The 26885-nt window shown below is 49.5% G+C and overlaps 1 protein-coding gene across 1 annotated transcript in view; it reads right to left on the bottom strand.

Annotated features, from left to right (window-relative positions):
- Positions 1-13218: 13218 nt before the first annotated feature.
- PARL (presenilin associated rhomboid like) overlaps positions 13219-26885 on the bottom strand; it is a 625047-nt gene continuing 611380 nt past the window's right edge. The window contains exon 10 of the mRNA XM_069618249.1: positions 13219-13447. Coding sequence (XP_069474350.1) covers positions 13339-13447 — 109 coding nt within the window. The 3' untranslated portion in view covers positions 13219-13338. The remainder of the gene's footprint in view (positions 13448-26885) is intronic.

Genomic DNA, 26885 nt, shown 5'->3' with positions numbered 1-26885 from the left:
TTCTGCAGCGGGGAAGGCAGGGAGGGAGCGATATGGAATACGTCGTCGGACCATCCTATCGAAAGAACGTTACCAGATAAGAAAGTAACTTGTTCTTCGAGGGGATTGGGTCCTCCAACGTATTCCATATCTATGACAGACTCCCAAAGCAGTACCAAGCAAGGAGGTGGGAAAGAATTTAGAATACAAATTTAGCATGCCCAATCAAATCGCGGAATAGAGAACAGCCTTGCCAAAGGCCAGATCTTGCACTCTGATGGAATCAAGGGAATAGTGATGTACAAAAGTATGTACTGAAGCCCAGGTGGCTGCATCACAGATCTGACGAATAGGAACTCCCCTCTGCAGGGCAGTAGACGCAGCCACTCCTCTGGTAGAATGGGCCCGCAAGCCAGCCGGAGGGTCCTTACCCGCCAAGCGGTAACACTCGGAGATAGCTAAAATAATCCAACGAGACAAAGTCTGTTTCGTCACAGCTTGTCCCAAACGCTTTCCAACGTAACCAATGAAAAGTTGATCGTCCACTCTGACCCGGAACATGCGCGAGGTATAAAAGCTCAACGCTCTCCTAGGATCAAGCCTATGGAGCCTCTCCTCTTCCTTACCAGGATGTGGAGGATAGAACGCCGGAAGAACAACCTTCTGGCTCAAATGAAATTTCGAAACCACCTTCGGAAGAAAAGAAGGACGAACTCTAAGGACAACCCTGTCCTTGTGAAACACAGCGAAGGGTGGCTTAACTGAAAGTGCCTGTAACTCACTCACTCTGCGAGCGGAAGTAACCGCAACTAAAAACACAGTTTTCAGAGGTAACAGCCTCAAAGGGCAAGAATGTAAAGGCTCAAACGGAGCACCCATAAGAAACTTAAGAACAAGGTTCAAATCCCAACCTGGCACCAAAAAAGGTGAGGGAGGGAACACATTAGTGAGCCCTTTCAAAAACTGCAAAATTAAAGGAATCTTAAAATATGAACACTCTTCAGACGAGCGCTTAAATATGGACAGCGCTGCCAGGTAACCTTTAATGGTCCCCACTTGCAAGCCCCTGTGGGCCAAAGAAAGCAAAAAAGACAAAACCATGGGAATGTCGTATTCAAAAGGATCCACATTCTGAACTCTGCACCAGTCGCAGAACTTTCTCCAACGGCAACGGTACAGAGACTTTGTTGCCGGCCGCCTGGCCGAGAGCAACACCTCCATCACGTCTTCAGGGAGGTCCCAATCCTTATACCTCAACCTTTCAGAAGCCAAGCGTGAAGATTGAGGGATCTGACCTCTGGATGGAGAACCTGACCCCCCTCCCGTGAGAGCAGATCGTCTCGGTAGGGAAGACGACGTGGAGGGCAGATGGACAAGTCTAGAAGGTCCGGGTACCACGTCCTCCGGGCCCACGCCGGAGCAATGAGGATCATCCGGGAACCGAACCTCCGTAACCTCCGCAACACTTGCGGGATGACGGGGACTGGAGGAAACGCGTACAGCAGTGGGAAAGACCACTCCACCACAAACGCGTCTCCTAAGGCTCCTTTTGGAGGAAATTCCCGCGAGCAAAACCTTTCGTACTTCCGGTTGACACTGGAGGCGAAGAGATCCACTTGAGGGGTCCCCCAAAGGGCGAAGATCTCCAGGAGAATCTCCTGAGCCAGCTCCCACTCGTGAGAGATCGTGCTCTGCCTGCTCAGAGCATCCGCCGTCTCGTTGTCGTCTCCGGCCAGATAAACTGCCGAGATCGAAACTTCCTGCTGGATGGCCCAGAACTCGAGCTGCATCGCCTCCCTGCACAGCGGAAGTGACCCTGCCCCCCCCCCTTTTTGTTGAGGTAGTGCGTGGCCACCCTGTTGTCTGTCAGAATCAGGACACCCTTCTCGCGCACAGTCGGCAGAAAAGCCTTCAGGGCAAACCTGACGGCCCTCAGCTCCAACAGATTATTATGGAGTCTGGACTCCGACAGAGACCAACGACTGCCGACTGTCAGCTCGTTGGCGTGAGCTCCCCATCCCGTGAGGGATGCGTCCGTCACAATCGTCACCAGCCAAAATGGGGCACCCTTCATCAGATTGCCCTCGACGGCCCACCACAGAAGGTCCCGGGCTACCGAGGGCGGCACCTCAACAGGGTCCGACAGCCTGCCGGAGGACTAAGACCACTGGAGCTTGAGTGCCCACTGCAAAGATCTCATCCGCAGACGAGCCTCTGGCACCAGAAGAATGCAGGATGCCATGAGGCCGAGCAGTCTCAAGAACTCGGACGCTGGGAGAGCCTGGGCAAACTGAAACTTGTGCACCATCTGCTGAATGTGAAGAGCCCTCACCTGAGGAGGAAAACACTGCCCCAGGGACGTGTCGAGCACTGCTCCGATGTACTGGAGCCGCTGCGTTGGTGTCAAATGGGACTTCTTTAAATTGAGGGAGAGGCCCAGCCTGTGAAGGGAGTGGCAGCTGACGGACAGATGATCCAGGACTTGCTCGGGAGAGCTCCCCCTGGATCAACCAATCGTCCAGGTACGGGTAGACGTGAATCCCCACTTTCCTGACATGCGCTGCTACCACCACCATGAGCTTGGTGAAAACCCTCGGGGCGGAGGTCAATCCGAACGGCAGGACCCGAAACTGAAAGTGCGAGTCGCCAACCGCGAACCTCAGGTACTTCTTGTGCTTGGGATGGATCGGCACATGGAAGTAAGCATCCTTGAGGTAGAGAGACACCAACCAGTCCTGAAGTTGAAGGGCCTGGAGGACTTGAGAAAGAGTCACCATCTTGAACTTGTCCTTCCTGAGGAGTTTGTTCAAACCGCGCAAGGCCATGATGGGTCTCAATCCCCCATCTTTCTTTGGAATCAAAAAATAAGGGAAATACCATCCCTTGTTCCTCTCCGCTACAGGCACCAGTTCTATGGCGCCTTTCTCCAGCAGGGCTTGAATTTCCTGCGCAAGGAGCGGATCCGGACTCTTCAAAGAGAGGTTCCCTGGTGGATTGTCGTGAGGCCTCTGCCGAAAAGGAAGACAGTAGCCGTGGGTTATGATCTCCAGAACCCACACATCTGAAGTAATGGCTTGCCACTCTACAAGATGCTGCGCCAGCCTTCCTTCAACCGGCGAACCATGGGACCTGGCCTCATGACTGAGTGGTAGCGGCTGCGGCGTTGCCTGAGGGCAAAGAGGCAACTGCCCGAGCGGCCTTGGCACCTCGAGTACCTTTGTTTCCACCTATGGCACTCTTACGATGGCCTCTTTGACTGCTAGCTCCTCTCGCTTTACTGAAGGACGAGTAATAGCGAAAGGAACCTCCCCTCCATTGCTGTCCCCTAGGACGAAAAGGCAGAGGTTGGCGAACTGCAGCGCCCAACGACTTCGCTGCAGCTTTGGAGGTCTGCAACCTCTCAAGGCTCTTGTCAGCCTTGCTGCCAAAAAGGTGTTCACCGTCAAAGGGCATGTTGAGGAGGCGGGACTGCACATCAGGAGCGAACCCAGACTTCCTCAACCACGCAAACCTGCGCATTACGGTGCTCGCCGCCATGGACCGGCTGACACAATCCGCCAAGTGCAAACCCGACTGAACGGCCTCACACATGGCATCCTTGCCATCCTGAACCATAGCAAGGAAACCATCCCGTTCGTCCCCTTCGGGAATATGATCAGCCGCTTATGCAACACAGTTCCACAGAGTGTGTGTGTGAGGCACATATGGAGTTGGCCGCCTGAAGCGCCATACCCCCAGAAGAAAACACTTTCTTCGCCCAGCCGTCAAAACGTTTGTCGTCCCTATCCGGAGGGATGGTAGGATACGACGCCTGCTTTGCCGGGGCCGTAGCCGCCTGTACCACCAAACTCTCCGGGGTGGGGTGCCTAGACAAGTAGCAGGGGTCCCTACTGGCTGGACGGTATTTTCGCGACAAAGACTTGCCCACTGCCGGGAGACTCTCCGGAGCAGTCCAAGCCGCCGCCACCCTTCTCTGCAAAGCCATATGAAAAGGCAAAACCAGGTCAGTGGGTGGACCGAGATCAAGGATGTCCGTGAGATCATCCTGAACGAACTCCCCTGGGGGAGCTGACCAACCCAAGTACTCGGTAACCCGAGACATAAGGCACCGATATGACGAATCGGCATGACTGCCAGGCTCCGGCCGACAAAACGCCACCTCCGGAGAGGTGTCCAGTCCACTGGCATCAAGCAGTGACTGCCTCAGGTCATCAAACTTACTATGGCCCGAGATAAGGTCATCCGGAACCGGAACCAGGCCGCCATCAGAGCCTTCATCACCCTCTGAAATGTACTCCAGGCGGGGAGAGGAAGACCTCTGCGGACCAAAGCAGTGCCGGACCTTAGCCATAGCCTTTTTAGGGGCAAACCCCGTGCCACGGGGCCCCTCTGACACCACCGCCTCGAAAGGCATTGAGGACGCTGAGCGAGTCGGTGCCGGCATCGACAGAAAAGGTGTCGAGGGCGCCGAGTGAGTCGGCGTCGACAGAAAAGGCGTCGACGTCGAGCGAATCGGCGTCGACGTCAGCTGCAACGCCTCCAGCATCTGCTGCGTCGACACAGTCCTCGAAGCCGGAGCTCCGAGCGTGTCTCTCGACAACCTGGGCGCCGACGGCGTCGACGACCCCCTTGAAGACGGAACCTCGAGAGAAATAGTCGACGCCCTCGGCGCCACAGGCGTCGACGTCTTCTTCGAAGACGGCACAGGATCACGCGGTCTCGAGCGCGTCGAGGACCGGGACCTGGAACGGGCATGGCGAGAACGGCTACCCTTGTCCGAGCGGGACCTCTCCCGCGAGCCGTGCCGACCACCCGAGCCCGAAGGCGTATGGGTGGTGTCTCTCGACCGGTGCCGACCGACCCCACTCGGAGGCGCAGACGGACCGGTGCCCTGCGATTCCAGAATCGGTAGCATCTGCTTCCCGAAGGAAGCCCATTCCTCCGGTGTCGCTTGCATGGAGGGATAAGCGACCCACCGACGCGCGGAGTCCTCGGAAGAGGACGGGGAAGGCGACCTATGCCGGCGCTTCCTAGAATGCCTAGAAGAGGCGGAGGAGTGGCAAGACCGACTCCTGGAAGGAGACCCACCGGACTTCCGACGACGACGCGGAGAGTCACCCCTCGAGTCATCGGTCGAAAGCCCTGCAGACCTCGACTTCCGGGGCTTAGACACCCGACCTACCGACAGTTTCTTCTTGCGTTCTCGCAAGGCCTTCGCAGTGAGCGACTGACAGTCGTCCGTATCGTGGGCCTCCCCGAGGCACCAGAGGCAGGCATTGTGCGAGTCCGTGACCGACATCTTGGACCCACAGTCCCCGCAGTTCTTGAAGCCCGGACGCGGGGTCGAAGATGAAAAAGACATCGCCACAAACAGGTCTTCACAACCGAACAGGTTCAACGAACCGAGAAAGAAAACAGCAATTCCAACGAGTCGTGGCGTACCGAGATTCACAAAGCGAACATGTTTGCGGAAAAAACGGAACTGAGACTATGGGCGTCGTGCGTCCTACTTATCACATCGGGTGATGTCGGCCATCGGAGGAGGTCCTCGGGGACGGCGCATCGACGTCATCGACGCAGAACGCAGACGCCAAAGATTTTCCGAAGCAGCACAGATGTGGACATTACCTGTCATAGATATGGAATACGTCAGAGGACCCAATCCCCTCGAAAGATGCTGTTTACCAAAAAGGCCTATCGGGCGTGGCTAGGCAGAATCACATGCAGTACCCTTGGTGAACACTACATGCAATTAAGACTACAAGTGTCAGTACAATTTCACCTTTGGTACAAGCCTGTACTACACAGTAATGTGGTAGCAGTGGTTGAGCAGCCAGACTTATCTCAAGAGTAAAGTGAGCAGTAGAACAAGTTACACAAACGGACCAACAAATACAGTGATTCAAAAAAACACTTACTCAAGGTTTCTTGGTAAAAGAATATACATTTATTTACACAGTCATTTGGAAAACATTACATTAGCAAGAGCAGCTCAATAACATATACTAATATCCTACAAATACACAACCAATAAATTACTGAACAGGTTCAGCTCCCCTGAAGTGGGAGCAAAATGGTACTTCAGTTACTTTTAAAAGGGGTAAAAAGACAAGGTTATAAGAAATGAAGCACAAATACTTTCATAGGCAGGGCAAAGGGTTTTAGTTAACTACAACCAGAAATTCAGTTAATAGACCTGGGCCAAAGTCAATGGTTCAGAGTCTTTGTATAGGATAGCACAGTTCTGGTCGTAAACGGTTAAGTCTTTTCCACGGATCTTAGAAGAATTTGGTCAGACGAAAAGTTAAATGTTGGTTTAGGGAAGGACAAGCCTTTGAAGTCGGGAAAGTTTCACAAACTTTCACTGTGGCCGAAAAGATTTCTGGACTGCGTTTGCAAGTACCTTTAAAGTGAAGAGCTGTAGTGAGGCAGTTTTTTCTGGCAGTTCGAGCAGATCTCGCCGTTACTGAGCTTCAGTCGTGGGTACAAGAAGGACGATGTCGGGAGGTACCTGCACTGCCCAGGGAAGAGACCACAAGCTTGGCAAAATGTCGGTTTAAGGTGCGAGTGCCTTAAAGACCACAAACTGGTATCCTTCCCTCCGGCTATCTGGTTTTCTACAGCACTCTGCAGAAAATTCGACCAGGAGGGGACGTTGTACAGGAGACTTGCGAGTTTGTTGTTCCCACCAAACTCAAGGGAAGAAGTTAACCTTGAAGGGCTTCTCTGTCGATGGAGTTTCAGGCAATTCAGACCTGCAGCAGGGCTTCACCGGTTGTCCAGGAGTTGCAGCAGTCGTCTTCCTTCAGCTCGTCTTCGGTTCTTTCGTTCCAGCGGCCGACTCTGCTTTCCAAGTCCCAGAGACCGGCCTTTAAACAGTTTTCCCCCATTCATTCCAGCCTGGCTGTCACTCACACAGCAAGGTGGCTGTCCTTGCCGGACAGCCAGCCAGCCAATCACGCCAGAGTGCATTCAGGTCTCCTAGGAAACTAAGCACAGGGAGTTTCGGGCACCTCCCTCACATCCTGTCCACCCCAGACACTCATCAGCACTGAAGCCCGCCAAAGGCCAATGAACAAAGGGACCAAACCTGGTTTGGTGCGCAGAGACAAACACAAGAGAGATCTTTTCAAAAAGAAATGGCAAAAAAAGTTGACCGGAGTCTGTTTTTACAGATAGGTCTTGGGCGCCATATTGAAAAACATGACTGACCCGATTTTTAGCTACCGTTTTTTGCGGTCGGAAAAATCATGGTAGTTTGATCTAAACCACTGGCACCAGCCATTTCAAGTAGGAAAGTGTAACATTTGACTGTTAAATGAGGGTTTTGACTCGGGATGCTAGGCAACCCCTCCAGCACTCTATAGGAAGATAGTGTGTGCTGGGTCTGTAAATTTAAAGAGACTAGCAAAGTCAATTTAACTTTATATGCTCTGGGAGACAGTAGTCAGTCCCAGAGAATGTTCTTAAACCTTGGGAAGTCAAAGACATCCCTGTGCCACTGCACTGAAGGTGCTGTGTGACGCACAGAAAAAGATGATGCCTATGAAGTGGTTTTAAAACTCCATAACCAAAGAACACAAAAGTAAAACACACATCAAAATACATGGAAGAGTGGGAAAAAAAGGCTCACACTCTTCCCAGGTAAAAAATCAAATCCTAGAAATCCAGCAAAGTTGCTGGGGGTCTCAAAAGTTAAGGGAAATTAGCACATACTTGAGAATTCTCCCTAACAGGCGTTCACCCGAGCATACTAAAGACATACTGCAGCTAGAAATACTGTGGGAGGCACATCTGTCGCAAAGCCGCAAACAATTAGACCCACTCAATGGAATAAAAGCCTTTCAGCATCCAGTAAAGCTGCCACCGCCTGCACCAGTTATTTATTTTAAAGTCTTTTAATTGGCATTTATACACATACAGTCATACAATTTCCATCTCCTCCTCTACTGCCAACTCAATACGCTTACATGTAAGATAATTACAGTTCTGCAAAGACAACTCAACATAACAATAGAACTATCTTCATGCATTTGAACCTGGTGACTCATATGCAAATCCCTTGATCAGGTCAGATATGTGGGGCACACTGTAGGCAGTGCACTCAAGCAGTGGGGCGTGGCTCACATACAAGCATCTCCGATTGCCAGCTTTCAGGTGTCCCCTTGCCCTTACCTTTGTACAGGCAGTGTATTATTACAACACCGCCTGCACTATGGGGTCGATCTGAGATAAAATAGCAAAGAATCAGCACAAATTCAATGAAGTCGACATTCCTGGGACAACCCAGACTGATCTGGATGGATCATGGTCAATACATATAGAGGCAGACTATCGCCAGAGCCTTCGCGAACATTTTCATATCTAAATTGAGAAGCGACATCGGCCTATACGAAGCACAGTCCTGGGAGTCTTTCCCAGGCTTGAATATCAGAGTAACCACAGCCTTGCAGAGCGTAGGGGGAAGCAAACCGTAACCCATCGCCTCCTGTCACATGCTCAGCATATATCCAGCGACCTTGGAGTCAAACTCCTTGTAAAACTCTGAAGTGATACCGTCAGTCCTGTGGGCCTTAGCCGTATGCAGCGCCTTTGTAGCCGCCAGAATATCGTCCATCCGAAGCGGTTCTGCAAGCGCTGCCACAGCATCCAGACCCAAGACTGGCAAAGACATGTCCAAAAAGAACCATGACAAGTCCTCCACCACCACCCCACGCAACCCATAGAGGTGCTCATAGTACATAAGAAAAGTGTCCAGTACTCAGTCCTAGTCAGCCACCACTTGCCCCCACCGCAATATCCACGCCGACCCCTCCTGCCTGAGCATTGCCACCAGATGTCAACTAGGCCTCCCATCCTCCCTATACTTAGAAGCCATGACAGGCAACCCCAATTATTTGACCTACCGGTCTGCCTCTGCGTGGAACGGGTCCAGTGCCCCCTTTCAACTGTGCCCTGGTATCAGCATCCCTGGTTTCCCAGAGCCAAAGCTCCAAATCCTTAATCTCCCGCTCCAACCCAGATAGTTCCGTCAGAGTGCCTTCCACACGCAAAATTCCAGTGACATTCACCTGCTGCGCAGGTCCACCGTAAAGGCCTCCCATATGGTGGCCATAGACGCAGCTGATCCCAAATGAACGTTAAAGTATGACGAAATTGTGTCTAGCACCTCACTACTGAACACTACGTCAGATAGCGCAGCAGTCTTAAGCCGCCACCAGGTTCTAGGTACCCCCTCCCTACCCAGGTCCACTGACCAGATACTGGGAGAGTAGTCGGACAGCGTCCTTGGAAGCAAGGTACACTTCACTGTCATACGCACTGATGTTGGGTCCGCCGGGATATAATGGATGCGGGAGAGCATGTTGTGGACCTTCGAATATAAAAAGTATTCCCTATCCTCAGGATGCAGCGTCCTCCACACATCCAGCAACCCCAAACCATTCATACCCTGTAGGATATCAAGTGCTGTGCATGCAAAGGGGTCCGGCCACTCCCTGAAGACCTATCCCGAGCCTCAGCTAAAACCACATTCGGAACCCTATCCCAGATGATATTGGGGTGTGTGTATTTGTATCAACTATGGAGGAGCGTCTCATAAAAAAAAAGGTCATCCACATTGGGACCCTAGATGTTCACAATGGTAATAGGGAGGTGCGCCAGGGTACCTGACACCATCACAAACCTACCCCTTGGATCCACCACTATCGCCACTAAGCAGAACCCAAGGACTTCTGGAATAGAACAATGTCACCACCGGAATAAGTAGAGAAAGAAGTATAATATCTGTTGATATCCCACAATCTAGCCATGCGTTCATTCACTCATTTACCAGATGAGTCTCTTGCAACAGGATCACTTTGACCCCATGACGTTCACAGTAGTGAAAAACTTCACATACTTTACGTGGGTTAAGCCCTCGAACATTCCAGCTTACGATCCTGCAAGCTGCCAACGCCAGGTTATAGAGAAAGAAAAAGCACAGCTTTGCCTGTGTTGTACACTGCTGCCAGCAAACCTTGCGCACAGCCAACTACATCCCATCCGCACTACCGTGAGATGTGAAACATTTTTCAAAAACATACCCACCCCCTCCCCTTCCCCTACAACTCTCACCTCTTACGCTCAACCCAACCTGAAATCCCAGCACACACCCTTCCACCCACACTGCCTTACCCCAACTTGCAGTGAAACTCCCCACCCCTCCATCCACCCACCCATCATAAACCAACAAGGGTACCACCAAGGGGTTCTGGACTAATGCACCACAGACATTATCCTGGTCAACTCCTGAGGCCTGCTCCTGAAAAGCACGTTCGCTGCAAGGAACGAATGGTGCGCCCTCTGGACGGATGGGAGTAAAATCCAGGTAGAAGGAAATGTGAGCCTCCTTATACTGTAGATTGCCAAGATCTCGGGACCTGCAGATAATCACATCACGGTCCCTATAATTCAAGAGGCAAGCTAAAACCGGTCGAGGATTCTGGCCCAGCTTGGGTATCTGCAGCAACACCTGGTGTGCTCTTTCTACAAGAAACTGGGATGACAGCAGAGGATCACCCAGCACTTCTCATATACGTTCTTCCATGAAGACCTCCATGTTCTACTGTGGCACCGACTCAGGGATCCCTAACACCCTTATATTGTTTCTCCGAGACCTCGCCTCGAGATACTCATCCTTCTCTGTGATCTCCTTAGCCTCCCACTGCAGTGTGCGTTTCGCCCGAGTTATGGAGGCAAATCTGCTTCGCATCTCAGCTAGTACTATGACCAAACCTGAAGCTGGTGCACAACCAATTCCGCCAGGGCCTGCACCACCAGAGCAGCCTGGGTCCTGTCTCTCTGCAGAAAGTCCAGGCAACATCTTCTCCCTGCCTCTTATTGCCCTTCTCCATGTATGGGATACAATGAGCAACCCAGTCCAAGCAATTCGGAAAACCCCCAGGGGGACCAGCAGTACCCAGCCACACGTCCCAAAACATGTAGGTAGCAGCACGGCCCAGCAGCAGGCAGATCCTGAATCAGACTAACCCCTGAATCCGGGGCCCAGTGCAGGGCCGCCCTCAAAAGTGTGCCCCATGCAGCACGGGACCTCCCAAGGATTCCTCTACACCCACCACAGAATGCTCCTACCAATCTTCCATGCCAGGCGGGCAAGGTGCAGCTCTCCACCCTCCGTCAGTCCGCTACTGCAGGGGGCCAGGACACAATATGATCGGCCCGCTGGGCCAGCAAGCAGCGGCACTGCCCCACAGGCTACCCAGCAATGTCAGAGGAGGAAACAGGCCAGTCCAGTAGGCCCTCCAACAGCTCAGGCAAATTGGGCAGTTCAGTAAGGCAAAGCAGCACTGAACTTCCCCCACACCCAGTGGCAGCCCAAGATCAGCACTTCAGCAGGCCTCTCCAACGTTCCAGAAGGGGGGCTCACCACGTACCCACCAGGTATCCTTGCAAAACTCTTTGATCCAGCAGGAGTAGCTCTGTGAGGCCTGTCGCCACCACTGCACCCAGAGTGACACTGCCGTATTATGGCTTTTCAGGCACCAGGTGAGAGAAGGCCATACCCCGAAGCCAGCAGTTCCAGCTCCTTAATTAAACACGGGAAGCCTGTGAGGGGCACGGGACACCCACCCGCCCACAGCCCCAGCTCTAGAAGGTCTGTGTCCCTGACTGGGACACCAGCATGCCAAGGATGGCTGGCAGCACACTTTGGGGGGTGGAGCAGCTTGCGTGCTCCCGCAGACCTAGTTGCAGCATCCGGTATCGTAGCCGCAGCATCACCGCCTATCCGAAAGAAAATGGAGCCAGCCGCACACTCTGTCCGTCGGCCCCCGCCTCACGCCGGTCAGGCTACTGCTCATATGGGTCGACACCAAAACGGCAGCTGGCCTCCTTCCGGCAGCTCCACCTCAATGCTGCATCGGCTCAGTACCACTCCGCTCAGCGGGCTGCCTGGACCGCCACACTGGGCCGCAGAAAGCTCCTCCTGCCGCCCCTCCCCTAACGCACAGAATGCCTCCAAACTTGCCCCACAGGTGCCCACAGCTTAGCTTCAGGTATATTGTTGCACACAATAGAACGTTGGTGCCCGCGGTGCAGGATATGGGCGGCCTCCCCCCTCCAGCATCCCCACAGGAGCTCAAACAGCAGCGCCCATCCGCTTGCAAGCGCCCCTGTCCAAGGGTTACTTACCCCCACAATCAGCAGGATTCTAGGAAGCTGGCATACTATTATGATAGTGTCGCTGGGTTGGAGAAACCTTTCTTTATGCAGGATTTTGGAGAGATATATTACGGTTGTGTTCAATCTTCATTTTGTTGATTTTAGTTGGCAAACCAAAGAGCCAGACAGTTTTGCATCAAAGACTTTAAAATCTACTAAAAAAAGAAAGCGCCTTGCTATACCAAATCTCAGCCCACCTGCTGCATCCCTAGAGGTTGCAGGGGCTTCAGTAGGGTGGGGCATGAACAGTGGGTTGAAAACAGAGGGGGAGCATTTTGGCACTTGTTCTGTATATAAATCTAAGAATATCTACTGACCATGTAGAGACAAGAGACGAGTCGAGACCCTAAGATGGAGTCTGCCAGTTGATCCTGCTCAGCTTTACCTTAGCAGATGTAAGAAAACGTCTAAAAGTGGAATGTCATGATCATGTCTGGGATGTACTGAATCAGCCTTCAGATGGGCTAACTTTGTTAGAGTTCCTGACAATGGATATGTTTCATTACTGTTTGAAGTTGAGGTGTGATGCAAGACTGGTAACAGAGTCCAATGGCAGGTGCTGCACAAATGTGTGCCCAACTAGCAGGTTGAAATTGTAATTCTAGCATTGCTAATTTAGCCTCTCGTCCTTTTTCAGGTCAATGAAAAGAGTGCCAATAGTGGGACAAGAAGCAACCAATGGGTTATCTATTATTTAAGCACCAAGGCACAAATTAGACTTTGTGTGCTACATAAATGGAGATGGTTGTTATTTCAACACAACTGATTCAATATTTTCACTTTAACAGATTCGTTATACATTTCAAGTTTCATCTCCAAAACCTTAGTCAGAGGTAGCGTGGCAGGACAATGCAAAACTGATGTGCTCCATCTCTGCCCAAACAAATATGTGCTCACCGTGGGACATAAGTATGACAGGCTTAACTCAACGCATCAACCTTCTACACACCTAATATGCAAAAATCGAATTTGTGTATGCTAATACACTTTAAACAATGCAAAAAGTAATTTGACAAATGTGTATTAAATTAATTTATTGATACATAAAACCATGAACTATGTTCTGTACAGCAGAGAAGTGCCTCACAGCCAATTTACACGCATGTAAACTAGTTGTGCACATATTGAATGATGATGCTAAGAGCCTCCTCTTTTTCCTGGGGTTTTAGTCCTCCATTCATGCCACATTTTCACAAGTGGTTCTCTTTTCTTCCACATCAGTTCATGGCCATAGGTCACATACCATCTAAAGGAAATAAAAAACATGATTGCTTAGAAAATGAAGCATGATGAAGAATCATACATTGGATGACTTATCCTTTTTATCATATCTGTCATCAAAGAACAGGAGAAAATCCAACATTTTACAGAGATCATGCATGATTAAGTAACAAAGAGAGACTAAAAAGAGCTATACTTGGAATTTTGCACTACTTGGGGATTAAGTATATATAACTGTATTGATCATCATAGTCAACATTTCATATCATGGTGCCTTATGCTGGATTTCACCTCTGACCTACATAAGCGTTACAACATGGAGTTAGATATCATTTCACCTTAACTTGTATGTGTTAGGACTGATTTTCTATACTCTGGCCTGGTTACCTGATGCATAGAAGACCAACCAAGTATTGTGACAGGGACAACTCTGGGAGCTGTAGCCAAACCAGTTCAAGGTAGCAAGGCAGCAAGTAGCAAGGCGAGTAGTCTAAGCTAAGTCTCAAGAGGTGGTGAGCTTGTAAGGGGTCCACAATGAGCACACACAGTGAAGCAGTCCACGGACAGACCTATACAAACAGGTATAAAATACTTCTTTACTTATGGCCAAATAACAGTGAAAAATGACTAACAGGTCATAAACGCAACACAACACAACATTAAAAAATATTATCGAAATACACAATCACTACAGTATGGCAAAATACTCATCAAACCCCTGAAAACGAAGGTACAGATTAGTATAAGCACTACAGGTCCACAAAGATTCAATCCTAACTTCAGAAGTCCATCCCTAAAATGTATGGGGCCTTGTGTCCAAAGGTTTTGCAAAGTTCCATACAGTTGTGAAGCTGCAAAAAATGAAGCTAGAGTCTTTGGGGTCCGGTGAACAGTTCCAATGGTTAGGAGACAAGTTAATCTAACTAACAAACGCATTCCCAACTTTGAGTGCTTGTGTGAACAAGCAATGGCAAAGCCAAAGTAATAGAAAGTTTCTAAAAGTTACCAAGACTTTTCAAAGTCAGTTAGGGGTTCAGGTAAGTATTGCTACAACTCCAGGGATTCCTAACACTGCAGAGTTCGGGTTTGTAGCTCTGATGAAAAGGTTGGGGGTATCCAACTTTGGCGATCACTTTCCTGGAGGGAAATTTATAACATTGGAAGAGCTGAAGGGGAAAGGGGCAATATCAGCATTGGACATATTCTTGTATTACCGGTTAAGGGTAAGTCTACACCAGGTGTTCACCACACTCCCTAACCAAACACAGATCCCCCCAATGTTGGACAAATTACTACAGGGAATAGTTGGACACAAAGTGACGTCTGGGTTGTATACTATGTACATGAACACCAGGAGTACGGATAGAGCCACATCATGGGCAAAATGGGAAAGAACCTTGGGACGGGAAATCCCCAAAGATGTATGGACTTGTTGTTGCTGAAGCCCGCGGGGATAAACGGCGCGTGTGCCGCGGGATCACTCTGTACTGTTTTACCAGCCCAGGAGGGCCACCGTACTTTGGAGGGAGGCCACGCCCCCTCCACTTCAAACCCCCATCCATCCACCAGCAGGGATTAAGGGCGTGGGTGTTGCGCGCCCGCAGGGTGTTCGGCGCCCAGATGGGAGAGGCGCGGAAAGGCCACAAGACAGTCCAGCACAAAATAGAGTGAGGACCCTATGCACCCTGTGGACTGTGAGGCGTACATGGAAGCGACTGAACCACTAAACTCGGAACATGAGGTGAGCCTGATATTGCCACACAGTGTTTGGGACGGGGTTACCTGGAACTTGAACTCTCCGCACACAGGCGCCAAAGGATCACAATGCTCAGTACGGCAGCACAAAACAACACAATCAGCTAAACAGCATGCGTGGTGTGGGGGAGGTGAGTCCCCTTATTCTCTCCGGAACTGTCCCAAGGCCTTATCCCACAAAGGCTGTATGATGGTTGACCCCTGGAAGGATGCTGCCTTTGGTTCTATGACAGGCAGTGACATCTCCTCCCCTTTTTCACCCCTCTACCTCCTCACATCCTCACTGCTATCTAATTTAAAGGGTCCACTGGCCCCAATGGATCAACGGAAGCCAATCCTGGGCAGAAGACTGAGGGGGGGCATGTCGACCAAAGCCACAAGGGCAACGCAGGGAGCCACGCAGGGAATAGGACCTTGCTCTGGGAACCTCTACATGAATAGAGCCCCTGCCCTACAGTATCCGGCTGCTGGGTGTGTCAAAGAAGGAGACTCTGTGATCCTCATATTCAAGCTACCCTGCACCTCCATCCCTCTTGCAGGGGCCCAATTCCGGCCACATGGGGTTACTGGTGGCCTCGTTTCATCCTCTTTCCCAACTTCTGGCCCGGCAACTCCTCCTCTGGATGAACCTGTGCCCCCTGTTAACCTCCTAACCCCTGGAGGGGGTCTTGACTGTGCGGCCACTGCCATTCTCCTGGACACCCTGACCAACGGCTGTGAGAGGATCTCCCTGGGCATCTCAAAACTGACTGGAGCAAACGGGTCTCGGGCTCCACCTTTGGCTGCTTCTCTGGGTTTGATCCCTCCTGGCCCAAACCCTGGCCACACAGTCCTCTAGTTGCCATTGGCTCTTTCTGAATCAGAAGCACACCCCCATGCACACTTCCCTGATTTTTCTGTACCCTTGTCTCTGGACAACGAGGGAGAAGATTCAGCGGGCCTGGGCGGAGGAGAGATGCTCAGCACCCTGCCTGGCATTGTGAGCAAGTCCACGCTTGATGTCGCCTCAGGAGCCAGTTCCTTCCTCCGTTTTAGCCCCCTTTGGGCTCCCAAACACCCCCCCAAAGGCGAACAATGTCCATCAGCCCCACCTCCCGTCGAAACTTCAAATCTGTCAAGCTGTTTCATTCACCTCCTGCTCACTGAGATGGCCGAGATCAAAAACCTTTTGCTAGTCTTGATCAAGGGGGCTTTGGGGGTCACGGGGGAAGGAGGTACAGGGAGAGGTGCTGAGGGTTTAGTAGGGGCTGGCTCAGGGGGGTCAGAGGGCCCTGCCTCTGTGACCTCAAAAGGGCCTCATTCTTCGCATCGCTGTTTGTCCTGTGTTCCTGAGGGCAGGGCTCTCCCACCCACTAGGAGCCGACCGGTGGTGGGTCTTCCCCCAGTTCCTCCCTCACAGAGGGAGTCCATGGGGCCCATGGTCCCGGAGGTCGAGCAGCCATCCTTGTGGAAGTCCGTGGGGAGAGGCAAGGGCAATATGTGTCCAGTGGGGAGGGGGGCAAGTGCTCTAATCCCCGGTCAGGGGAGACCTCAATCGGGGCTCAAGACACCTGAAGGCTGTAATAATTCTCTGGTGTTTCTCCATGGTGTCCCAAAATTGTTGCCTGGCACAAAAGAACCAAGGGACGCCCTCTGAAACAAATGTTTTCATTGGCTGCGGGCTGTTGGGGATTGTGGGTTTGTGACTGGGGGGTTCTTTGCTGGAGTGCACTAGACTGTCCAAACTCCCTGACAAAATGGACACTGTCAAACTGGTCTTGGGGGACGCCTTTATGGCAAGGGGCGTTCTGGTAAAATGTAATGATCACTGGCAGTCAAGGAAGAGTGGGATTAAAGTTAGCGCACCCTCTATGCCCTCCCATATGCGCACCATAGGAACCCCTTTTATTAACAGCCCCGTCTCAGGGGCTAATTTGACTGCTCTCGGCTCGAGGCATCATGGGAGCTCCCAGAGGCAAGTTGACGGTGGTGCCTGATTCATGGCCCAAAAAAAAAAAAAACTGTTTGGGGGCACTCTTGGAGGGTGCGATCCCCCTGCATGGCTTTGCACTTTCTTTTCTGTTGTGCTCATTTGTAATTATGTATTAGAATTGTTTTTTCAGGATGCACTTTGATGGCCTTTTTGGACGAATAAAGTTGATGATGATGTTGTAAGGGTTCAAAAAAGGGGCCATTAATGCAAGATTTAAGCTAGTTAATTTCAAATATATACACCAGTTCTATTACACCCCGGCTAAACTGAAAGAATATTTTCCAGATGCCACGGAGAGATGCAACAGATGCAATATGAAACAAGCAGACTTTCTCCGCATGGCCTGGAGCTGCCCGCTCATACAAAGATACTGGGAGGAGGTATTTGACACGGCTGGTGGCATCGCAGGCCAAGCGATACACCCAGACCCATTTCTAGGATTGCTGGGTTATACTAAGGAAATTCCCAAACATACCAGGAGGTTGATTAGTTTATTGCTCATATTGGCCAAGCAATGGGTAGCGATGCAGCGGGGGGAGAGGTGTGGGGCGGAGGGTTAGGGGAGCCCTAAATACTCACAATGGAAGACAGACATAATGTATTGTATTGACATGGAAAACGGATGGGGGTTTCTAAAGCGAGGCCGGGGCACCGTCGGTAAAAAGTGGGATGCGTATACACACTTTTTGATACAACACACTGATGACACACAGGGAGTGTCATACATGTCTGAAGCCGCTGATGAGGGGGGTGTTTAACATACACATGGGTGGGGGTAGGACCCAGGATAAGGTGGAAGGGATGCTAGACTTAACACTCGAAAGAACACAGTTGATACAACCTATAGAGGGACACGAGTGCACGTTAAAAACATGTGGAATGTGATGAAACCTGAGACTGCCGGGAGGTACCGGGGATAGGGGCGGGATACTGGGGATTGTTAGCACACAGTGCTGATTGTTTTGTTTGCAGTGTTGAAAATACCAATAAATAAAAATAAAAAAAGATTTAAAAAAAAGTTTTGCTACAACTCACCACCCATACTCAGATTCTTCACAGGACTACAAGGTCCCACTGTCTACCTCAGCCCTTGATCCCCAGGGTAGCAGGTTCGAGCAGTTTTACGGTCATCAACTAATGCTGGTGCAAGGTCTTCCCATGAAGAAATGCAAAAGAACTCTATGCAGGGCCCCTGGCAGGACAGGGCGCACGTAAGCAGTTTTAGATGACGCCACTGATGCACGGCAACGCAAAGGGATCATTTACCACGGTCAGACCCTCCCTCCTATCTCGGGCCCCCTTGATGCTAGGACCATGAAACTTTGCAGAGGTACATCTTGTTGCACAAGCTTAAGATCCCCCAGGCCTCCACTTGGAATGGCAACGTCTACAGCACGGAAGCCCAAACTCAGAGCTGGTTAGCCACTGGGCTGTGCAGGGGCACCTCCGAAGGCTCTTCTTTGTAGGACTCTAAGCTGACATCGAGAAATGATATTCCCTCCACTCCAAGGGTCACAGCTCCCTTGCAGGACTGTTGAAGATCACCTCCAAGACAGGGCTATCGCATAACAGCAGCAGAAGTTGTCCACCAGGGCATCTTCCAACGGGTCTCCTTGCGGGTCTTGCAGCTGGACAGGAGTCTTGACTCCTTCAGTTTCTTCCAGGATCTCTCCATAGTGGGTGCAGAGGTCCTCTTCCTTGCCTAAAAGCCAGGTAAGTGCAGAAACTCACACTAGCCAATGGCAGATCTGGCCCATACACACACCCCAGCAGTGGTCCAATCTGGAACCACTGGCGGCAAAACTCATGCACACCACTCTGACACACTGGCACCAGTTTGTGGATTGGGACCAGCCAGTCTCAGCCCACTTACTGGCAGCAAACACACAAAGCCCGCCAAAAGTCTCTGATTTCTCAGCACTGGAAGTCCATATAAGAGTTTTCCTGGCCTCACAGCCCAGGAAGAAGGCTAAAAAACAAAATGGCCGAAGGAAAAGCAAAAAAAAAACTTGTGGCATGGCCATATTTGACCACTACCCACAGTTAGTAGCCAAATGCAGTAAACGCAGTAAGGCTAAAACTAAATGTACCAAACAAATTGAAAAAAGTCACTGCTGCCACCAGCTTGTCCATTTAGCACACCTAGAATAACCAAAAATCCTATGAGTGGTTGTCTAGGACAAAACAAAAAGTGTACTCCATCATACTGCATTTTAAGAAGCACTGTACAATGATATAAATTACCACACGTGGTAAAAAGTTACTAAAAGCAGTAATAACATAACAAGACCAAGGGAAACCATGTTTCCCAGTACTGACAGCCTGAAGAACATGTCTGTCACCCCATAACAAATTAGCAAAAGGCAGTGTAGTGAAGCTTAAGGCTTCACCGCACTGTAGAAAGAACAGGTCAGATGCAAAAATAAAAGCAAAAAGTTTGGGAGTCCATAGAAATGTAAGGACCAGTGCAGTAAAGAGGAATCTTTCCTAACACTATGCCAGTATGCCCATTTAATAGAGTGTGGTGACCCCTGCGGTTGTGCAGCATCTGCGTTTCTTTTTAAAATCTACCTCCTCATACAAGGCGATTCAATTCACTGTTAGCAGTTTCAGCAAAGCTACAGTGGCACCCACAGCCTAATTAAGAGGATATCTTGCTGTGCGACCACGGGCGCTGTGTACCTTCCGAAGCTAGAGGATGAGAAACTAGTGGGTGGAATGTGGAGGATCCAAAGCTCACCACCAGTTAGCCCCCTGCATAGGGCAGGGGGCAGTCACAGGAATAGCAACAACGACCCTGACTATTAAAAGGGACATTTATACTGCACACTAGCTTATGAAAGGTCAGCAAAGCACCCACTACCAGAAGCCCTTGGAACTTCGCGCCAAACACTTCCTCCTTTTCATGAAGCACCATGCCAGCAACGCTGTCCCATTAAGAGACGTGTATACCAAGTGTCATAAATATTGATAAAAACGACTGTTAGAAATCACTGTCCCAAACCTAAGCAAACTCAGGCATGAGTGATCGTTTGTGAATTCTTGTACAGGTATCGGGAGTTCAACGAAATCTCCTGCATGGTCCGATAAGCGACTTTGCTAAGGGCAGCTGAATGCTCAGACAACTGGGTCAGCACTCGCTACATGAGTGCAGTAAACACAGGTGAAGCGGAAGACATTAGAACACCTACCACCAGCCTTGCTAACATTCTCAACCACGGTCTTGGTAAAGCAGCACACCACAGTTCCCACGGTTTCCTGCAGACCACTTTTAAGTCACCATTACAAAAATCTAAGACTGCGGAATTGCCATTTAAAGATTTGGCCCACCACTACAATCCATTAGGTAGCCAGGGTGAATTTACTGATATCCTAAGAGGTCTAGGAGATCCAAGGAAAACGAAGGGTGAACTGGCTTGAAAAAGACTTGCACCCATAAAAACATTTGGGGTTTGACTCGGCTGTAAAGAGATGAACCATTTAGACTTAAGGATTGAAAAGGCTTGAAACTTGGAATTGGAGGAACTAGTACAGATACAATTATATGAAGTGTCAACTTTTGCTCAAATACTGCTTTTTGTGAATACACAACTCCTGGATATTAGACCAGTGTTCTAGAATTCAGAATTACTGGTGGGTAAAGAAATTATACAATAGCGACATCGAATTAATGCAAGCTAAGACTGCATTGAGGATGCACTTTTTTCATTTGTATACATTTTAGAAGTGTGCAAATCTCCTTATCCATACTTCATGCAGTGGGGCGGTTGTGAGGAAGGGCAAATTATGTTCTGCGCAGCCCCCTTGGACACAGTGTAGGGAGCATGCAACAATCACAAATATATGACAGGCTCCAAGCACCCACATGGGGCAGCAACATAACATTGATCTTTTTCCCTGACCCGCAGAGCCCAATGAATCCCCACTTTGCATCTCAATAGTGATTTCATCACAGGCGACTGTGATTAAATCACCCAGACTCACTCACTCTCCCCTCTGCAGGGTCCTATGTAGGATTGCAGTTGCCTGAGGCTTAGTGCAGAATGGTGGTCTTTATGCCGGTGAACAAGAGGACTCCCGTCAATTCAGGTCCTACAGCAGTACACACACCCTCATTCACAAACATTTCCAGATTGCATGTCAGGTTGCATGGGGCAAGACCTGTGGAGCAGGTGAGAGGCTCACATGACTCCAATCAGTCACAGCGATTGTGCGAAACCAAGAAGATAGTGAAGACAATGACTCATAGGGTATCACCGCAGGGCCGCTTTGACAGCACTGTCAAACCGCAAGATGGAAGCAGCTGCATTTAAGTACTCAGCCCGCGCAAACGTCATCAATTATGTTCACATGGAGCTAATAAGAGGTGAAGAAGCACCACATGTAGAGGGGGTGGAATCTAGGAGCCCTAACTAATGGGGTGGGCAGAGGCTAATGAGAAAGAGACTAAACCAATCTCAAAACATACGAAAACACTTACACGGTCTACCTCATTATAAATGGAGGCAGAAGCAGAAAGGATAGTGTGGGAGAGTTCTGAAGGATAATGGAGAGATGGTGAGTGATGAAAAGGTAGAGAGGAGTAAGAAGATTACATATTGGTGCAGGGCAGCCAAGCTTTCAAGATCTGCTGTCAAAGCCTTCTGAGGGCTATGGCCCTTATCATGGGAGGGGCCAGAGGAGTTTGAAGGAGAAAGACTGCCTGTAAGGCTCTCGGGATCCATTGCCCAGAGCTTGACAGAAGTCAAAGAACTTTGGGAGAAGCCTTGTCTGTAGTGGGCTCAAATTCAGATGCCGACTTCTGAGATCAAAACGTCCTGTAGCAGTGTGAAGCCTGAAAAGGAAAATTGAAGTTTTATTCAGTAATCCCTAAGGCAAGGGGGTGGAGGGTGGGGGAGATGTTACAAGGTCTTACTGTGGTATGCCAGGTATTGTGTCCATAACTTCAGAGCCTAGGCAGGCAACCCAGAGCTACATGATTAAAATATCAGCCCAGTAACATCTTATAAAAACAATCAAAGGTAGCATGCTGCGCAGTATAAACTCGGTCTCATTGACATGGAGATTATGCAGAGCAGGGACTTTACTGTATCTCCAGAATGTTTTTCTTTAAGATTGGGACTTGGACATAGGACACTGAATCATCTTGGATTAAACCCATGAACATATTTCTGCTACCTTAGCATCCTGCCAATTTTAGTTATTTCCCTGTTTTGTTGTAGAGTTGTTAAAATGGATTTCTAAACTCTGCCCTGGTGGACACACGTTTAGGAGGCCACCCTTATTAGTGAAACAATGGACACTTCTGGGAAGATAGCCAGACCAATTCAGCTTGGAGAGCAGTCAGGGTTAGGTCTCAGGAGGGGTGAGGGTGATCAGAGAACCACAATGAGCACACACATTGACACACCAAGAATTACCATTAGACAGAAATATACCAGAATATACTATATATTAGGGGCCCAAGAATCAACACAAATGAATAATGAAAAGCATTAGCAAAATACCAAACAAGCAACACACTATGTAAAATATATACAACCACTGGAGTCAATGTGATAAAGTTAATAACTCCACCAAAAGTAAGGGAAGAGGGTGAATAAACTTTAGAGCATAGACAAACTTCAGAAGTAACAACCCTAACTTTAGAAGGCTAGCCCTACGATGAATGGAGACTTGTGCTCAATGTACAGGCATGCATAAAAGTGCTCGGTCGTGTGTAAAAGTCACAAAGTACATTTTTAGGAAGCTGGAAAAAGATAGGGACAGGATTATGAAGGGGTGAAACAAGTGCCAAGAGTCAGGAGGGAATCTGCTGCAATGAACAAAGTTATTCCCAACTTTCAGAGGACTTCAGAAAGCGGAGGCTATCCAAGCCAAAGATAAGATCAGAAAGGATCCTCTATACGTAAATGCGTCTGGATGAACAAGGGGCCATCGGTAAGTGATTCAGTGGTAAGTGACTTCAGTACTCACCGCCCTTAGGTCGGTTTTGGTCTAAACTTGGCAGGTCTGGAAGGGTTCATTAGAGGTTCGATTCCCCACCCTTGGTTCGGGTTCAATGTGCACAGGCACTGCGGGAGAGGATGCAGGTCTGGTATGGAACAGGAGCTGTACTTCTCGATTCAGGTGATGAAGAAAGAAAAGACTGATGTAACTGGACTCAGGGCACAAGGAGGAATGCAGGAAAACCGCCTTTGGCAACCGTCACTGTAGCACAGTGACGCAGGGACTCCCAATTCTCGCGCTCTGACGCAGCCTTCTATCTCGCGCCCCAAATTCAGTGGTAGGGTGCTTTGCAGTGCAAGCTCAGATTCCCCAAGGTTTTGGGTCAAAACTCGACACAGCGACACTCCTGCATGGTAACCCAGGATTGAGCTGGACAGTCCACTGGATGGCCCAGGGACAGTTCTGAACACGCTCTTTTGCAGTGCAAACAGCAGGTGTCGAGAGTGATTAGTCCCACCACTCCAAAGGTTTGAAGCACCTTCGCAGTTCTTCTGAGATCAAGCGCAAAGCAGGGCTTCACTGGGAAAACAATGGGATTCAGGTGGCAACCGTCTTCTGCATGTCTCAGGATCTTCCTTTGTTCTGTTCGGCTCATCCGGATACTTGGCTCTGTCTCCAGGTCGGTTCAGACCTGTTGCTGATCTGCTAGTCTGCATTCATGATCCCTCCTCATATCCAAAGTCCAGCGAGTGCTCGAACCCAGCCAGCCAATGAGAAGATCTGCCCCATTAGTGCACAACAGCAGTGGTCCAACCAGGGACCATTGGGGTTCTGGTGCACACCAGACCGTCTGGCACCAGTAGTGTTGGGACTAGACAGTCCCAGCCCATTTCCTGGGTACTCACACACATGACCTGCAGGAGCACGGCAAACGGAGCGGCTTTTGCAGGCAACTGCATGCACAAATAAGTAAGACCGGGTCAGGAAGACCAGGGGAAAGGCCTCAGGACAAAATGGCCAAAGGAACAGACAGGACTTTGTGGCACGGCCATGACAGACACTACCCACAGTTATGTGGTTGTGAGGAAGGGCAAATTATGTTCTGCGTAGCCCCCTTGGACGCAGTGTATGGAGCATGCAGCAATCACGAATATATGACAGGCTCCAAGCACCCACATGGGGCAGCAACAAAACGTTGATCTTTTTCCCTGACCCGCAGAGCCCTCTGAATCCCCACAATGCATCCCAATAGTGATTTCATCACAGGTGACTGTGATTAAATCACCCAGACCCCCTCTCTCTCTCCCCTCTGCAGGGTCCTATGTAGGAGTGCAGTTGCCGGAGGGTTAGTGCAGCATGGAGGTCTTTATGCCGGTGAACAAGAGGACTCCTGTCAATTCAGGTACTACAGCAGTACACAAACCCTCATTCACAAAAAAATTCAGATTGCATGGCGGCTTGCATGGGGCAAGACCTGTGGAGCAGGTTAGAGGCTCACATGACTCCAATCAGTCACAGTGATGGCGCAAAACCAGGTAGTGAAGACAATGACTCATGGGGTCTCACTGCAGGGCTGCTTTGACAGCACCGTCAGACCGCAAGATGGCAGCAGCTGCATTTAATTACTTAGCCCGCGCAATCTTCATCAATTATGCAATCACTAAACCAAGATCAAGAAATGCCCTTTCACATGGAGCTAAAAAGAGGTGAAGAAGCACCATATGTAGAGGAGGTGGAATCTAGGAGCCCTAACTAATGGGGTGGGCAGAGGCTAATGAGAACGAGACTAAACCAATCTCAAAAGATATGAAAACACTTACAAAGTCTATCTCATTATAAAAGGAGGCAGAAGCAGAAAGGATAGTCTGGGAGAATTCTGAAGGAGAATGGAGTGATGGTGAGCGATGAGAAGGTAGAGAGGAGTAAGAAGATTACATATTGGTGCAGGGCAGCCAAGCTTTCAAGATCTGCTGTCAAAAGCCTTCTGAGGGCTATGACCCTTATCATGGCAGCCGCCAGAGGAGTTTGAAGGAGAAAGACTGACTGTAAGCCTCTTGGGATCCATTGCCCAGAGACTGACAGAAGTCAAAGAACTTTGGGAGAAGTCTCTTGTCTGTAGTGGGCTCAAATTCCGATGCCAACTTGTGAGAACGAAACATCACCCAGACCCCATACGCAGTATGGCACTGTAAAAAGTGGTACAAATACAGAAAAAGCTTCTGTTGCCACCAGTCCGTTCCTAGGCACACTGTACAATCACCCAAAAAATACTTTGAGGATGACTAGGGCCAGAAACCACAGGGACCCCACTGCGCGGTACATTAATGTACTTTGTACAATGTTAAAATGCTACCAAAAGTGGTAAAAAAGTCAAAAGACTAAGAGAAACAAAGTTTCTCAGTACTGACAGCCTGAAGAACATGTCAGTTTCCCCTTAACAATGAGCGAAAGCCCAGCGGAGTGCAGCTGAAGGCTGTGCTCCACTGTAAAAAGTCAGGTCAGGATACTGTAACAAAAGCAAAAAAGTTTGGGGCGGGGTCCATAAATATAGAGGCAAAGTTGCATTTAGAGAAATCCTTCCCTACAAGAGGCCACCCCAAATTACCTTTACGTAGTAACCCAACCATGCAAAACAATTGTTTTGAACCTTAATTTGCCAATTTTGACTATTATGTTGTTCCCCATTGTGAGACGGCCCACATAATCACAAGAATACAATGTTAACAACTCAAGGGAAAGGAAGGGATCCCTTATGAACGTTTTCTATAAACGTTTTCTAGGGATGCTGCAGGTGTAAAATGATTTCCATGGAGAATTCACAATTCATCAGGCTCCAAACTCCAGTGAATCATGCGCATATATTTTATCAGGCACTTTCAAAGTTGCGTATAAATAGTTACTACGACAAACAAGACAACAAAACCAATGCCCTTAAAAATCATGAGTCTGTAGTGGAGAAGTGAGTGCTAAAGTGAAATGTAATTTTTTATAGGCGCTGTCATATGGCAGAGTGGGGGTCCAGAAAGAGGCCAAACACAATATTGGGTCATACCAGGGTTTAAAACAAAAGCTCCACTCCTGGGTCAAACCAAAATATATAGTGTCTGGACAGTCTTCTTAAAAGTTCCTACAGTTTGAGAGTTGACTTCTAAAGTTCTCAAGGACTCCGGCTACAACCCTACATTATCTGAGGCACCTGTCTTTGTGTTTCCTCCTGTTGGTCTCCGGATGGGACATGACCATGTCTGGTTCTCCTTGTTCATCCAGTAGATGGCATTTTAACTCCAGCAATTGAAGATGCAATTTTCTTCGACTTTAAGAGCCACTTGGGCTTGCCTTCCCCAATTTCTAGAGTTAAGGTGGCCTTATCACCCGCCTCTCTTAGGGACCCCATTTGTCCCGTATCCACCAACTCTCTACTCTTCCTCTGGTCCCGCTCCTTAACATACCACATTCCTTCTCCTCTTGCCTCTGTGGGTTTAACCTCTTCAGATCAGGATCTCATCACTGCCCCTGCCTTGGGCCAAGTGTGCCCTCTTGTTCCTTCCTGTTGTTGCTAGCTACCACCCAGCTAGCCTCCTAACTCCCCACTCCCACCTACACCAGGATCTTCTTGTCTAACCTTCCCGTTGACTTCCAAACTCACCCTGATATTCAACACCAACCACCCCCTCACATTTTCCCCCATGCTCCTACTTCCTCTCTTTAACCTCCTCTCACCAATTACTCTTTTCACCAGTGTCTTCCTTTATCCTTCTAGGCTCCAAACCTTTTCCTTACAAAACGC

The sequence above is a fragment of the Ambystoma mexicanum genome, chromosome 10 (assembly GCF_040938575.1).
Source record: "Ambystoma mexicanum isolate Mex_15411 chromosome 10, UKY_AmexF1_1, whole genome shotgun sequence".
Classification (NCBI taxonomy): Eukaryota; Metazoa; Chordata; class Amphibia; order Caudata; family Ambystomatidae; genus Ambystoma; species Ambystoma mexicanum.
This window is presented reverse-complemented; position numbering and strand designations above follow the sequence as displayed.